Below are 16983 nucleotides of genomic sequence, written 5' to 3'. Positions count from 1 at the left end.
CAAGTGCATAATCAATCAGAAAGTAGCTATCGATAAGGTGTGTAAAAATTACTAATCAGAAATCAATAGTGATCTTCTATAAAAATAACAACCAGTTAGAATATATTATGGAAGAAAAATATCACACATAATTTCAACCACACACATATGATGAGATAAAATATCTAAGGAAAAATTTAATAAGTAATAGAATCAATATCATTAAAAATTCCAAACAATACTTTCAGGTTATAAAATAAAAATTGGAAAAATGAAAATCATGTTCTATTTCTAAATAAAAAGATTCCATAAAAAAGTCAGTGATTTCCATAATTTAGAACTGTATTAATATTCCAATAAAACTACAAAAAATATTTTTTCTTCTTATTTTCTTCCCATTTAAAAAAACTAGATAAGCTGTTTCCAAAACTCAAATAGAAAAAGAGAAAATTATCGTGGAAAATTCAAAACAAGAAGAATGAGGATCAAAATATCTGTCAAATATTAAAACATATTATAAATCCATATATTTTAAATGATATGATCCTGGCCTGGTCTATATTAGATAACTATTATCAAGATATTGGCCTAAATATATTTTGATGTGATAAAGCTGGTATTACACATCAGTGAAGATAGAAAAAATTATTAAATATATGGCATTAGTATGACATTAGAACAACTGGGAAGTTATCTGAGGAAAAAAAAATTAAGTGGCATTCATACCTAACTTCTTATCCCAAAATAAATTACAGATTAAACAAATATTGGAATATAATAGAGGGATCCACAAACAGGAGAAAATATGAGAAAATCATTCATAATATTTGAGCATGGAAGGTCCATCTAAATATGACACAAACTCACAGCAAAGAGTGATGAATTTTGACTACATAAAAAAAAAAATCTTCTTAGTCAAACCACCCCCCACAAAATAAACACTATACACAACATCAAAGGCAAAAATCCTAAAAGACAACAGAATACATATGCACACATGTCAGCATATACATTGATTATCATTTCGAGATTGCGCTCTGGAGCCCACCAGGGTTAGCCTCTGTGGAGAGGTAGGGGTGGAGAACTGAGCACACAGTGGGGAAAAGGCTTCATATCTCTGTATACTTAGAATTTTGAGTCTATGTTGATCTAGTCAAAAGACATATAATTAAATACATACTTATTGATTATTCACAATGATTTATTTGTTGCACAAATAATTATTTCTTGATTATTTTTTAGTTGACTATAAAAAGTACTAAGGCATTTCTTTTCAAGGAAAGGATAGCTCAACTGAAGAGAATGTGCATAAGTAGCTGTCAAGAGCTCCGGAGTTCAAATCCCATTTGTACAATTTATGAGCTGTGTCGCTTAGTACAAGTTACTTAAATTCTCTGAGTTTCAGAATCTGCATTAGTAAGATAGAAAAAATTACTTAAAATAATACTTCATAAGACTGTTACCAGGATTAATGGAATAATGTGCTGAGCACATTGCCTGATTCACAGAAAGTGTTAAGTGAATGTTTATAAAGCTTATGAGTCACCAAATGTTTCAAATAGACAATTGGAATTTGTATAAATAGGTACATTATTTCATAGAATTGTAAAGGGACCATTATCAGTAGATCTGGTTCAGGGGGACCAAGCTTTGTTGCTCCAGGTACAACAAGTTGTCTCTAATAAATAATCTGTTGCTTCTAACTGCAGGCTGTTTCTGTATTGCTCCCCAGAGAAGAAAGCATCTGGTTGTCTAATTTAGGTGGAGATTCCACCTAAATTAACTCTACCAATCAAAGATGAGATGATAATAGAACCAGACTGCACACTTTGTGAAAAGGTGTAATTCCTATCAGAGTTTAAGCAAAGTGTGTCAAAAAGATCATGTTATCATTGTGGTTCTTGCTAAAGATAATAAAATATTGATTTGTTCAAGTTAAGACACCAATTTGTAACTTTGTTTTACATCATATGTATGTATAATATATAATCTCATATGCACAGGGTTGATAAACACTTAAAGAAATTGGAAATTCTATCTTACTCAATCTTAGAAGTATAATGCCTGTATTTCTGGCTTTTTGCTAACTTGTACTGGAATCTGAGATGTGTTATCACAACTTTAAAAAAAAATCTTGCTTTGAAAAGACTTGCTTTTTACCACAATCTCAAGTCATAAATCAGAATCTTATTAGATAAGATGTTTTCAGATAGAAAATGGCCAACAGTGATTTAGTGGCCTGCATTGGCCTGCATTCAGTCACTAGGTTTATTAAATTTTAACTAGTTGTTCTCTTCCATGTTGGAGCCAGTTTTCTTCTTCTGATAAATTATAAATGATTAATGGATTCCAGGAAAGAAGGACATTTCTTAAATCAATTTCTTCTACTTCCAGATTTATTCTCTGAGAAAAGAACACAGGTAGTATTTAAGCCAAAATAATCATTTTATTTAGTTCAGAGATCGATGGGTTTGTTTATTGAAATAATAATGTCTCAAATTGCCTAGCAACCATTTGTGTTCTGACTTGAAAATATAACATCTACTGCTAACGGTCTTCATGTACATTGATAAGTCACTCTATGAGCTCCTTGTATTTTTTGTTCACTTATTCTCCCAAATTGTTTGCTGAATTCAAATTTCATTTGGCAGAGTTACTTTAAGACTTCTTGACCTGGGAAAAAACAATGTAGGCCTGAAGGAATAATAGAGAGAGACACCAATTTTAAGCATCTTCTTAATGCTCAATGTCATGTGGTAGTTTAGTTGCTGCTATTTTGTGTATTCTCTCATTTAATCCTCACAAAAAGCCTAGAGGGAGATATGATTATCTGCACCTCATAAATGAAGAGAGTCTTTGAGAGTTAACAGTGATATATGCAAGGTCACTGTATCTGAACAGGGACTCAGATCCATGCGCCCAATGCCTGTACTCTTAACCATGCCTCTAAATATAGTCATGAAGCACTTCTTGATCTAAGGTGATATACAGATACAAGATGTTGCTATGAAAGTGATTTGTGGACAAAACGAGTTCCTCACAGAGGTTATGGATTCTAAAATATGATGTGTGTATGTATATTTGTGTGAGGGATTACAGGAACATATATTTCTATCTATCTATCTATCTATCTATCTATCTATCTATCTATCTATCTATTTATCTACCTATCATCTATCTATCTACTCTGCCTTTCTGTCTCCTTCTCTGGGTTATCAACAAGATGGCTGGATGGTCTTTTACAGTCTTTCTCAAACCTAGATTTTACTTGTTTTCTAATGTTTGTATTTTTAGCCCAGTCATAGGTGGAAAGTTTTTCAATGCTGACTGCATGATTCAAGTTCAACAGGACTTCAGTTCATCGAGTACTCAGTACTTTAAAGAAAGATACATCCATTGGGAGGTCCCAGGAAGCTCAAATCAATGCTGACATGATATGTCCACTTTTCTAATACATAAACCATTTATAGACCTAAGCTAAATTTATAGCCTGACTCAGAATTTCCTCAAAATAGACAGGAAGAAACTGATTTGTTGACATGTTGAAAATCAGTCCAACCTCATAGTAATATACCCCACTAAGGGAAACAAAGTTATCTGTCAGTTTATTTGCTCTTATAAAAATAGCACTGGGAAAGTGAAAATAAAAATGTGTTTTGAGAGTCTATGAACAATGTACTTTTAGTTTCACTGTGTAAATCAAAGATAGAAAACAACATGGGCCACATAATATGGGGTCAGTGCAGCCAGCCACAGGGTGAGACTTGAACTTCTTACCTTCAGGAAGCTTTATCACATATATCAGTTGTGCCATTGGGCCAAGGGGCAGGGGAGTTCAAAAAGGGCTTTGGTTGGGGCTTAGAAAATTAAGCAAGCGAGTACCCAGGAAAAGGATTGTCCCAACTGGAGTTGTATCTAGAGACAGAAATGGCCAAGAATCAAGAATGTTTAATATTAGCTGGAGATTAAGGAATGTTTTGAGGCTGCCCTGGATTGAGACAAATTGGAATGAAGAAGTTAGATTTAAGTGCTTACAGTGCCAGATTAGTTTGTTACTGAGTTCCTGGTTTGTTTATTGGTTTCTAGCTTCACGTAAATTACAATTTAAGATGCTTTACCCTTTGAAAGACTTTTCGCCACTAATGTGATCAGCAGAATAATTACAGGAGCAAGCGAGTATGGTAAATAAAACAAAAAGGGGTCAAGTTATATTTCTCTGTTTGAGGAAAATTCTGGAGATTTTGTCAATTAATTACCTTTGGAGAAAAAAATATATATATAGTATTCCCAAAGAAAGAGGGAGGATAGAAAGAATAGAAAATGTTAAGAGATCAACAAAAGGATGTTTTATCTTACTTAATGCCCACATTTACTGGAAGCTTCTGTCTTGAATGAGGCAAATGAAATATTTATGAGACTCGTATCTTTGTGTTAAATTCTAACTACTTGTGTTAGTTTACTATCTAACTGTGATTGCACTATAGATCTTTCCATTCAAAGTTAAATCCATAAAGAATAAGTTGTGTGTAAAAGTTAACTATATTTGACATTTTGAAGGACCTTTCTTCAGCCGGGAAAGGTGGCATAGGTCAGCCTTCTTGAAGCGGGGGTTGCTGTGTGTGCTTTACCTTGAGAGGTGGGGCAATGACCCCCGCACAGTAAACAATGAGACGATTTGTAAAAGCGCAAATATTTACCAAAGGTTTTGCAAGGAAGACCACAGAGTGTCAACCGCATTCTTGGTTGATAACTATTGTACCAGTAGGTTACTGAGAAATGGCCTTCCTGCACAACTAACCAGGGCACACTCATCCATAAAGAAACAAATTAAGTCAAAATTCACAACACGGTGCTTCATCTTCTATAAACAACACAAGAAATTCTATTTACCCAAGTCAGACCCTGGTTACCCAGGAAACCGATTGCTTAACTGTGTACCCCTCTGGGTCAGAAAACTAACTGATAACTTCTTATAAGTACTTCTTGTGGCTCTTACCCAACATAATTTATTAGGTGAATGTCCCCATTAGCACTTCACGGGTATTCAATATCTCATCATCTCATTATGGGATGAAAGGCTCCTTTCTTACATCTCCTCTTCACATCTTCCTGAAATGAACTTTCTGTGGCCCTGATACAAAATCTCTATAGAATTATCCTAGGAAAATTCCTGAAGGAATGTTTAATAAAATATGCACCCCCCGCCCCCCCTCCCAAAAATTAGTTAAAGGTAATTGCACACTGCCCCATGAGGTCCCTTTGCAGGATATTCAGATCAAATGTTTATTGAGTACATACTACTTGCTAGGCCCTCCTCATCCAGTACAGTGAACAAATCAGACAAAGTGCCTGTTGTCAAGAGGTTTACACTCTAGTGGAGAGAAAGGGGCAATGAATAACATATATAATGTCAACGGGTGATAGAGGCTGTGAGCAAAAATAAAGAAGGGTTAAGGGAATGAAAGAGATCCCAGGCATGGGCTGGTTGAGCTATGGTGGTACAGGAAGCATTCTACTATAAAGTGACGTAAGGTGATGGGGACAGAAGGTGACTTGCTGCGCTTAGTCCCGGGTTAGTTGAGAAAGCTCATGGCTGGCTCACTACTGCCACCTGCAGGCCTCCTGGTACTTTTTTGATTTGGGGCTGTCAGAGATTTGACAGTCCAGATAAGCGACAGAGTGAAAACAAAGCAGAGGAGCCCCATGAAAGGTAGCCTCCAAATACCACGAGCCCATCTGTGCGCTACTGTCTTGGCCGGTGTCCTGAGATGGAGTCCTGATGATGTCATTCTCCTCGTCAAAAACCCCCAGGACTCTCTATCTCCTGTCTGATTAAATACACATTTCTCAGCCTTGTAGTTAAGGTCCCCCCCACAAAAAAAAATACAATCAATATAATTTATTAGCCACATACTCTAAATGAGGTATCACAATTCCATAAAATGGTAATATATTATAACCATGTAAAAATAATTAAAATAAATTGTATGTAAGCCTCAAGAAGGCAAAGATTTTTATCTGTATTATCAGCAGCACTTAAAACAGTGCACTCAATAAATATTCATTGAATGAATAAAGTATATTTTAGTAAAATATGACTAAATACTAAATATTACTGAAACACTAAAATAAAATATTAAAATGCAATTTGAGGTCAAGCACAGGACCATGAATGGTTTACAAGATCAGCCAAGAAAAGAAAAGACAAAGTCCAGCAGCCTCCAAAGCATCTGTCTCTGCAGAGAATCTGTTCACAGGTGTAACATGGTCATCAGACACCACAGGGCCGGTCCGTTATGCCCATGGATGAACCACAGCGATTCTTCTGTGGTTCCTTTTGAGTGGCATCAGGATTGGAGAGAGACATACTCTGTGACTTTTTGACTGAAGGGGACCTCACGTGTATTTAGTTTTTGAAAACAAAAGCAAAATTATATAACTCTTTAAAACAAACCCAAGTATAAATGTTGTCCATAAAATAGGCTGGACAGGTCCCAGGATGCCACAGCTCTGGGAGAAATTCCCAAGGGCTCCTGGGCACTGCCTCAGATCCACTGTATGAGGGATAAGGAGGGAAGGCTACACACAGGCCCCTGAGCCACTCCCATTGCCCAGAACAAGTGGGCGCTCACCAAACTGCACGGCCTTAACAAAGGTAAATAAGATCCTGGCAGCTGGGGAAAGGAGGGGATTGATACAGTATTGTGTTTTGGGGCTTGGTCGGGCATTTGCAATAACTCAAGGAAAACGCCCAGAGCACACAGGACCAGGGAAAGTGTGTATGCTAAAGAAAGGCAAGCAACCTTTACCTGCCCCTTTCCTAGCTTTGTCCTGGTCCCATGCCTTAGCCCACTTCACCCACCCATGTCCCATGCCAGCACCAATGAGAGGCGTCATGGCTTACTTTTGGGAAGCTCTTGCAGGGAGTTGGTGCAGAATCTTGGGATCCTCCCTCCGCACTCCTCAGGTGCGGCTTGGAGTTAACCTGCGACTGCCGCACCTCTGTGCGTTGTAAGGGAACTTGCCACTGACCCCCAGCTTGGACCCCGTATCCTGCCCTAGCTGGGGTGTGTACTGGTCCCTTCTTTCTCCGTTCAGCTCTCCCAAGAATAGGATCTGATAAACTCACACGCAGTGAGGTTGGAGGACTGATCCAGCCTATGGTGTCACTTCTACCGAGATTGATATTTAAACCTGAGATAAAACTAGAAATCAAAGATATGAGCTTCTACAGATAAGATTGAAGGAAACAGTTCTTGGGAGAGAATTATAGGATCAAATAATACAAACTTGGTGACTAAGAGTATCTGTATGAAGCAATTTCATGATGTAAGGACAATATTTTAAGTACTTAGATTTTTCTTCTGTATGGCCATATCTTAAGGAGTCTCCTTAGATTTTTATTTTGTTTAAAAATGGAGATTCCTTGGTCCCTTTCCAGACATACTGAATCAGAGTTATCTGGGCATGGACCCCAGGAGCCCGTATTTTATTAACGAGCTTCCTTAGGTGACTACTATACCATGTGGAGGCAAGTAGGAAGCCCACTGCGTCACACTGTGCTGCAGAGTAATCACACCTGCTTTATGTAAGGGGGCTGATTTCTATTCAGCAAGTTCAAAGCCCACATAATCCCCCTGCTAGTTTTTATACTGAAGGCACACTGAAATTAGGTCTTGTTACAAAAAGAGTTTTTAAAAAACACCAAACTGTATCAGTTTCTCCTACTTAAGCTAAAAATGAAATTTCTGGTAATTAATTTACTGGCATGTGTTGCTTTAAGAGGATTTCTTCAATGCTGCCAACAGAACGGCAAGTAGACTGGCACCAACCCAATGCTTTAACACTCTGTGGAAGTCCTTGCACACAGAAGGTAGACAGGAAGTAGCTGGAAACATTCAAGCGTTTCATAGAAGTAGACTAGAAAGGACTAGTCTATTTAGGAGAAGGCTGAATTGTGAGGAAGACACAGGAAGGAAAGGGTCAGAGATGATAACTGAGGAATAGGAGAGTTGACTATTAACATAAATAGGCAAATATGAAGGAGGACCTGGTTTAGGGGGAGAGAGAAAACAAGTGTGATTTCCAACACTCTAAGTGTGGTGAAACCTCGAAGGGGCCGCCATTGGAATGCGAAGACAGGGATTTGAGAATGAGAACCAGCGCCGAGTCAATGGGGGACCATCAGAGTTTCCAAGAAGAAAATAAGGTATGAAAATAAAAGGGCCCGAGGACAGAACTTGGACCTGAATTTAAAGCCAACCAAACAGGCAGAGGCCGAAGGAATGGCTCTGCCCCTGCCGCATGCCCCAGCCCAACAGACGTGCCACGGGCTTTCAGATCTCCAGCGGGAAACCCTGTGCGCTGGAGTTCACCTGCGTGTCTGGGCCTTGGAATGCTTTCCCATGAAAGAGTGATAAACAATGTTCTATGGAGAGCACCTCTGCCGTTGGATCATATGTCAGATCATACAGAATGAGCAGTGGAAGAATCATTTTACTTATTTCATGCTGTGTGGGACCAGAGGCCGGGGAACTGCCTAGTCAATAGATGTTGTTCATCAGTGTGTTTTGTGAAGTTAATCCCCTAGCTGTGCTGAATCTCCTAAGGAGCTCCGAGGAACCTGTTGGGTTGCACAGTAAATGGGTTTAATGCAGCACACCTCATTATTGAGAGCTATGATTACATAGCTCTTACTAGAGCTGGTGACCGGAATATGAACAATTTAGAAGTAGGTCTCAGTTGGGGCCCTACCTAGGGAGCCAAGCCCTCTCTGATATCTTATGTGACAGAGACACCTGCTGGTGAAGTTATTTCACTACTAGGTAACAACAGGCACATGAGTGTGGACACCTACATACCTATCCACTCAGACTGCGTCATAGATTTATGGGGGTATGAGGGATAAGGAGGGAAGGCCTCCAACCCAGTCCTTTTGTATGTGTATAACTGGTTGCCTGAATGTTAGACTCCTCTGCTTGTGTGCTGATGAAGGATGGCAATATAGGAATGAATCATCAGCCAGTGTCAAACACCAGCATTCAAAGTGGGTCAGGTCAGTACCCTGAACTCAGACTTTGGGTGTGTGACCTGCCTGGGAGAGACCTGGGCCTGGTAGAGCTGAGGATTCTGGGTGTGCTTGGGTGTACTCCCCACTGAATCTTAGGGTGTTATGTGAACAAGCCAAAGATGGTCCTGTGTTTTGGTTCCTGGGTTGCTGATTTCTTCACAACAGGCTGGGGCCCATGAACTCAAACGGCTGCAGGCACCAATGCCAAATACTCATCGTTAAAGCCCACTCAACTGTTTTAAACGCAACCCAACTAAGCAGACCTTTACTATTGAGAGCCGGCCTGCTTTGCATACCAGGAAAAACTGCATCCAACATCTGCTGGCCACAGTGAGAGAAACTTTGTAGCTATTTTAGACACCACTCTGCTGCCGCCTTGGGAGCTCCCTGATGCAGAGGCTCCGGGAGGGGTAGCTGAGCTGTCTCACCTAGACATGTAAAACCCCTCTCCCATCCCCCTCATCCCCCGGGGATGTTCCCTTTCCTACGATTCTTCTGGGTGGTGGCTCCTGTGCTGCCATAGCCTCTGGATGGTTCCATGCTGCGTGGGATTCCTCCTTCCGGCCCCTGCGTGCAACCTTATCAAAATGTTGCCCAAATAAACCTTGCTGTGTGCTCCTCCCTCCTCATGGTCAGGTCTTTGTCCTTGATCATCCCCAGATTCACTGGAACTCATACACTGAGCAAAATAGGTCTTGTCTCTGCAGGGGGAAAGAAATCAACCTCATAAACTGAGATAAATCAAGTTGTTAATTTGGGCATGGCCTTACACATCCTCTGCGTCTCCTCTTTGATCGCTCCTGTCTCCCTTCAGAAAGCTCCACTGTTTCCCCACTAGGCGCAAAGAGGGCTTGCTGGCACTGGAGCCAACGGTTATCCCTTCCAGAAGCATCTTGAAGGCCTGGCCACAAGAGGGATGATGCTCACATGTGTAGGCACTTTAAACGCCTGATGCCCAACTCAGGGAGGAGTCATCCTAGCTGTTGGCAAAATGGCTGGGCCTTAGTATGGCTCTGAGCTGGGTCAAGAGCCCTTATGTTCTTGGCACAGCCGGTGGAGTGTGGGGATGGTGAAGATGCTTGCAGAGACTTTCCAGCCCAGTGTTAGGCCTGAGGAGGACACCAACGGCTGGAGCCTAATGCGCAGGGGCTCGGCCTTTGAAAGTTATGAAAGATTTATACACTTTCTAAGCGACTCCCTCTCCCTCTGTATGAATGAATATACAAAAATAGCACCTCCCCCACCCCGTGGTTGTTAAGGACCGGACAGTCTACTAGTGTCTTGCCTGCCGCTTTCCAGCTTCAGTAGTAGCCTCTCTGTGCCCGCGTCTCCTTGTCTGTAAGGTGAATACAATACCAGTACCCATCCGTAGTTTTCTTTGTGGGGATCAAATGAGATCGTAGTTACTATTTTTTTTCTAACTAAGGCAGGATAACTTGAGAGCCCGGAGTGTGGACACGGGAGCGAACTGCTTGGGTCTCAGTTCCCGCATCGTTACTTCTGGCTGTGCGACCTTCTAGCTGAAACAGACCGATTTCTCTGTGTGTTTCCTCAACTGTACAATTTCGCTGGGTTGTTTTATGTAATATGCTAATAAATGTAAAAAAAATTAAAGGATAAGAGCTTATTTTTATTGTAAAATAATAGTTTCTCGTAAAGTTTCTTCACTGACCTGGCTGAAGCAAGAAGGCTGGCGTTGACAGAGTTCTCTGGCTTCTTGGAAGAGAAGTGTGTGTGGGTTGGGTGGGACGCATATCTTTATCTTGTTGGGTTTTTTTCTTTCTCAAACTCAATTTGAAAGGGAACAAGAATTGAAGGAGGACTCTTAAATCTGGTACAAACTCCAAAAACAGAGAAAGGAGCTGAGCCAGCAGCTCCTCTGTGTCTATTTCGTGCCGATGGCTGTCGCAATCACTAGATCGCAAGGTGGCAGGGAGTGGGGCCCCGTGACCCGGGCTTGGGGCGTTGGTTGGGCCTGGCCAGTGGGTGACGCGCGGGGCACCGTCACTCCGCAGAACCGCTGGGCGAGCGCACCGGCTGGCTGGCTCTCGGGTGGCGGGCGGGCGACCATGAGCCGTGTCTGGCCGCTGCGCCTGCTGCGGGCGACTGTCCGGCTAGGGCTGGGGCTCCGGCTCTCGCGGGCGGCCGCCTGGAGCGCAGGGCCCCGGACACCGGGCACGCGGGCGGAGGCCGGCGCGGGTGAGCAGCAGGGGTTGGGGAGCCGCGCCGTGCGCATCGGCTGCGCCTCCGCCTTCTGGGGCGACACAGCGGCATCAGGTAACCCGGCTGCAATCTGCTCCCCTGCTCACCCCTACTAAGCCCCCTTCCGCCCGAAACTCCCGGAAGGAAAGGTTGGAAGGGAGGCGCGAAGAGTTAGCTGCAGCCCTGGAGGGAGGAGACACCTGGTGTGGGCGCTAGAGTTCGAGCCACGGCGCTTGGAACTCTGGAAAGTTTAGAGCCTCACGATGGGGCTCTAAATCATGCCACAAGCCCCAGCCCTGCAGCGACCTTTTCCCTCTCCCAGCGCAGTTGCCCGGACGCCAGCCCTCCGCTCAACCTGTCCCCGGAAAAGTGCCTGTCTTCCTCCTTCCCTGCCACTCCTCCCCGCGCCCTCCCCCTCCCCCTTCCCCGTTTTTCCTTTGGAACTCTTCCTAGTCTGCAAAATTCTTCAGCGGACGTGGGGAGAGCCAGGGACTGCTGAAATGATCGAGCCTCCTTGGTTGGTGGTGGTCGTGGATTTGAGGGGAGCCGTTGGGACTGTTAAAATTGGCCTTTATACTTAAATGGTTGAGGGCTGTCTGGTGCCCCTGGACCCCTAGGTTAAAATATTTTAATCTTAAAATTTAATTTAAAATTAAAATCGAAAGTAAAAATTTATTTTCTCCTCCCCCCATTTTGGGCACCTTGACAAAGAAGTGAAGGAAAGAAGATGGAGAATGAGATCCTCATTATTCAAATCCTGACTATAGGGATGCTAGTAACATCTGGGAATGGACCTGGGGGGGATTCATTGGTCTATTTATTTACGTGGAAGTCATCTAGTGGAATACTATGCACAGAGAACTCCTTTCGAGGAGATGTAAACATTTCTTTGTATTGAAGTGTGTTTAGGCACCTGGGCGTGCAGTACCTGCCTGTTTCATTTGACAGAAGGATACTGTCTCTGTCACGAAATCCTAAACCATTGTCTCACTGTCATTATGCCCCGAAGTTCTGATATTGACGTCTTTCCTTTTCATTTACAGTCTTAATGTTCTCTTAGAGTCCCTCTCCTGCATCACAGTTACCAGGGGCGCATGGCATCATAAAGTGTCACTGAAGGAGAGCCTGCTCTGGGATTCAAGAAGCAGGGCAAACTTCTGAAGGCTTGTGCTGCTCTTGGGCTCTGGGTCTAGCTTTGCTGCTGATGGACTATGTGACCTTGGTGTTCGGTTTACTGCATCTCCTGGAACCTTGTTTTTCTTATTTCAGGGAAGCTGGGACTAATAACCTCCACCCATTTGGCCAATGACTACTAAATTCGGGGGTCGTTATGGGCCCTCATCTTCCTTGACCTATCAGTGGTATTAACCAAATTGATCACTGTCTCCTTAAAATGCTTCCTTCTTGAAGTCTCATGAAGTTTTACTTCTTCCTCCCTGCCCAGTCTTTCTAAGTCCCCTTGACAGGATCCTCTCCTCTAAAAGCTAACGTTTGGAGTGGCCTGGGCCTGGGTGCTCCCCTCCGTGATATTTAATACCATGCCTTGAGAGACTCCACATTTGTGCCTCCATCACTGACTTGTCCTGCTCTGAAATCCACATTCAGGCACCCAGCTGCCTTCTTGTTTTCTTCTGTAAAAGGCGTCCCAGAAGAAACATGTTTAAAGCTGACCGCCCTAACCTGCTCTGCCCATCTTACCTATCTCAGTAAAAGGCAACCCTGTCTTTCCAAGCACAGGCCCGAACCCTTGCAGGTGAACTTGTCTTTTACCATCACTCTGGTCTAAACCACCATCTCCCTGACTGGACTATACAGTAGGCTCCCACCTAGCCTCCCTGGTTTTTCCCTTGCCCTTCTGCAGTTTATACTCCTCGTAGCTGCAAGTAATTGTGCAAGTCAGTCATGTCCTGAATTGGATGAAAACTGTCCAATGGCTTATTTCATTCACAAAAAAATCCAAAGTCTAACAGTGACCTAAAAGACTATGTGATTGAGCCTCAGCTTCCTTTCTGACGCCCTGTCTTTCCTGTTCCCCCCTTGCTCACTAGCATTGCTGGCACAGCAACCTCCCAGCTCTGATCCCAGTATACCAAGCACATTCCTGTCTTGGGTACTTAGTAGTTGTTCCATCTAGAACACTGTTCCCCAGAACAACCCAGGGCTCGCTCTTCATTTCCTTCAGTTCTCAGCTCACTCAAATACTATCTTGTCAAAGACACCTACCCTTTACCACTCCACATCCAATAGCTACAATTCTACCCAATCCTTCTTGAGACTTCCTAACCCCTTACTTGCTTTATCTTTCCTTATTGCACTTGTCAGGTGACAAATATTTGTTGGGCATTTTCTTCCCTCTTCCCACCACCCCCAACCCCACCTCCAGAATGTAAACTCCAAAGAGTTTGGAGGGCAGACATTTTGACAGTTTTGACCACCGCTGTGTCTTTAGTGCTCGGCGTGTGTCCTAGTCCCACTGGGCTGCTATAACAAAGTACCAGCCACTGAGTAGCTTATAAACAATAGAAATGTATATCTCGCAGTGCAGGAGTCTGGAAGTCTGAGAACAGGGTGCCAGCATCGTTGGGTGAGGACCCTCTTCCAAGTTGAAGACTTAGTAGCTAGGGAGTTGTGTGGGGTCTCTTATAAGGTCACTAAACACATTCATGACCAAGGGCTCCACTTCCTAATATCATAACACTGGGCATTAGGATTTCAACAGATGAGTTTTACTGGAGACACAACTATTCAAACCATAACGGCCTGTAAGGTTATTGACCCTGTTGAATGGATGAGGCTGTAAGTGATTTGTAAGAGCTATCACACGGCTAAATTCAAGATTACATTGTGAGGCCACTTTGCAAGCTAGGAAGAACTCTGGCTTTACAAATCGACAACCTGGTTTCACATCCTGGTTTTATACTTCTGGTCATGTGAAGTTGTTAGAAGGTCTGAGATGGGCATAATATATAATACCTTGACAGTTTCTTGCGAGTGTAAGTTGAAACATGAATGTACATAAAGCACTTAGGTATAAGGAAGCTAAAAATGAGCAGCTTTGATCATTTCTGTGTGAATGTGTTTTGTAGGCTATTAAACCACATGTATACTATTATATGTATACAGGACTAACCTCACTGAGGACTATTGCATGCACTGTACTGTGCTAATGCTTTCAGGACAATTGATTTCAGTGCTCATAGCATAAATGCATAATCAGTGGCATCGATACCGCCTATGTATAGATTCTAACAGAACTGATTGTCTGATGTTCCATTATTCCTGCACAATTTTCCCTTATCCTTTGGCCCTGCTATTCCTAAGAAAGCAATACATATTCTTCTAATGTCAGTTTCTCACAGAAACCAGTGCACAAATTCAGTCACTTACCTCACTTGCAAGTTACCCAAGTAACGAGCTGGTAAAAAGTTGTCAACTGCCATTTCTTCAGCATAGTCCCGCTGGGTGGGTTCTAGTTATTTCAGTTCAGTACACAGTGCTAGGCCTTAGAGATTCAATGGAGAACATGATTATGTCCTTCTCCTCAGGAAACTCAGCCTCTTGCTATAGTCTAGGCCAATTTTATAAGGTGCGTACAATACAAGTTGTTTGAGGACAAGAAACAAGTCATCCCTCCAGCAGTTAGAAAACAGCAGGTAGACAGACAGCATGCTGATATTTTTGTTTTTCCCCTTGAGCTAGTCTTTCCTTGAAACTCCAATAGGCCATATTCTTGAGACTCTTGAGTTAGTTTCGAAGCCTCCAGGGCAGGGACAGTTGTGAGGTGGGGGCTCTGAGACCCAGGCCCAGGTTTGCATTCTTGTGGGTGAAGATTTAAGAATCATAGACCACAGGACTGCTTGATAAATAAATGGAGGCAGCTTCAGAACCTCCATGGGGTTCCCAAGCAGTCACTGCAAGGTAGCCTTACAGTGATTTGCAGCCGTCTCCTCAGTAATCATGCAGGCTCAGAGTGACTTGTAGAACCCAGGTAGCCTGCAGAACTCCCCCTAGCCCCGCCCTCGGGCTGCCTCCATACCTGCAGCCCCTGCCACCCCGGGCAGCCTGCCCCCTTGGACACCTCCCACCCTGGCAGCCCAGCCTGAACAAGGCTGGGTTCTCAGTCTCCAGGAGCAGAGCACTCACCACATGGTGGCAGGTGCTCTGACACAGGCGGGCTCAACCAGGATAGGGCCGTCCTAGACCTGGAGAGAACCGTGCTTGATGGGGCACGGGACATGGCACTCAGAGAAGGGACTTTTTCAGTGAAGACGTTGTCTGTGGCCAGTAAATGTCTTTCTTTTCCAATGAAATAAGAAGGCTCTGCAAGCCCTTACAGGGCTAGGACCAGGTCCTGTCCGTCCCGGCCTGGCACAGCGCCTCTCTCACACAGCACGTCAAGTAACCAGTTGAACATGGGCTTATTCTTCAGGCACACCAGTCTTGTCAGGAATTCTGGAATGTCAACATAATTTGAATTGTTTTAATTTAACATTTACTCATTCATGAATATTTCTTGAGCACTGTGCTGGGCCTTGGGAATGCAAAACAGGAAGCAATTTATTTCCTGAGGCCAAGATAATTTTTATAGGTCTGTCTTTGTTTTATCTACAGATGTACACCAATGCACCATGTTGTTTACCTTTCAAAAACCCAGGACTCTCAACAAGGAATAAGAACCTTTTTTTTTCTTTTGTAAATATAAACCATAGAGAAATAATTTTATGATTATTTCAGTCTTCTCATCTCTTTACTTTTTAAAAAAAGTTCTGATTATCACAGTGCACAAGCAAGTTTGTTCGTTTAATTCTCCAGTAGCCCTCAGCCCCACAGTTAGGGTGGGGCCCAGTCGTTTCTCACTCCGACCCTCCGGCTGCTTCCCCGGGAGCGAGACTCCAGCTCGCCACCCTTGGGAGAGGGTCCTCTGGGGAGGCCCCTGTGGCTTCCGCATCCTGGTCCCTCCCTTTGGGCTCGGGGCTGCTGGCAGGTTCCCATACACTGAAGGGAAGGCAGACTGACCTCCAGTTCTGCTCCTTCTTGACATTTTCCACCATGTCTTACACCTGCTTACATGCCTTTCCTCAAGAAAACAGATTTCATAAGCCACTCCATTTGCTTCTGGACTGTTGAAACACTGACAGATATGATTTAAAAATGCGAACACGGAAACATTTAAAAATACATGACTGACTTGCAACGCAGTGGGATTTCACATTGCCTCTGCCGCCCGCGGTGGTCATCTGAGCTGACCGTCAGTCACGAGGCGGGCTTTGTCTGACTTCTGCGGCGCCCATTTATTCTTGTGCTCCTTTTCTCCCTTCCCGCAATGTTCCCGTGATCACAGGCGCAGCCACTTGTGCCTGTTTGAATTTCGCACTGTTCCTAAACATCTTGACATCAAGTCCCAAAGCGAGATATTTCTTCCTTTGGAAATCACTGATGAAAAGACTCCATTCTGTGTGCAGTCTGCAGAATGGCTTAACTGGAGGTTGATGGACATCTCATCGGATGGTACCGTTTCTCGTCTCAAAGGAGTTGCTGTTGATCTTTCTGAGCCCAAGTGTTGTGAAGAAATAACATAGAATTAATTAAAGATCCATGTGTCTTTCAGTAGTTTCCTATTTTAATGAGTTTTTCAAATGTACGTCATGTGTGAGTTTACTCTTTTATGATGGTAAAAGCCATCTATCTGTCTTACACGGTATTGTAGTTGCATCTACTGGGGAGAATATGTA

At 43.1% G+C, this 16983-nt stretch overlaps 1 protein-coding gene across 5 annotated transcripts in view; it reads left to right on the top strand.

Moving 5' to 3' along the window:
• Nucleotides 1-11046: 11046 nt before the first annotated feature.
• The window catches only part of LOC129061551 (uncharacterized), a 92799-nt gene continuing 86862 nt past the window's right edge, over nucleotides 11047-16983 (top strand). For all 5 annotated transcript variants that reach the window (XM_054562274.1, XM_054562247.1, XM_054562239.1 and 2 more), the window contains exon 1: nucleotides 11047-11326. In XM_054562274.1, coding sequence (XP_054418249.1) covers nucleotides 11119-11326 — 208 coding nt within the window. In that variant the 5' untranslated portion in view covers nucleotides 11047-11118. The remainder of the gene's footprint in view (nucleotides 11327-16983) is intronic.

The sequence above is a fragment of the Pteronotus mesoamericanus genome, unplaced genomic scaffold, assembly GCF_021234165.1.
Source record: "Pteronotus mesoamericanus isolate MK-2021 breed Mesoamerican mustached bat unplaced genomic scaffold, CSHL_Meso_final contig_163, whole genome shotgun sequence".
Lineage (NCBI taxonomy): Eukaryota > Metazoa > Chordata > Mammalia > Chiroptera > Mormoopidae > Pteronotus > Pteronotus mesoamericanus.
The sequence above is the reverse complement of the archived record's forward strand: the minus strand, read 5'-3'. Positions and strand labels throughout refer to the sequence as shown.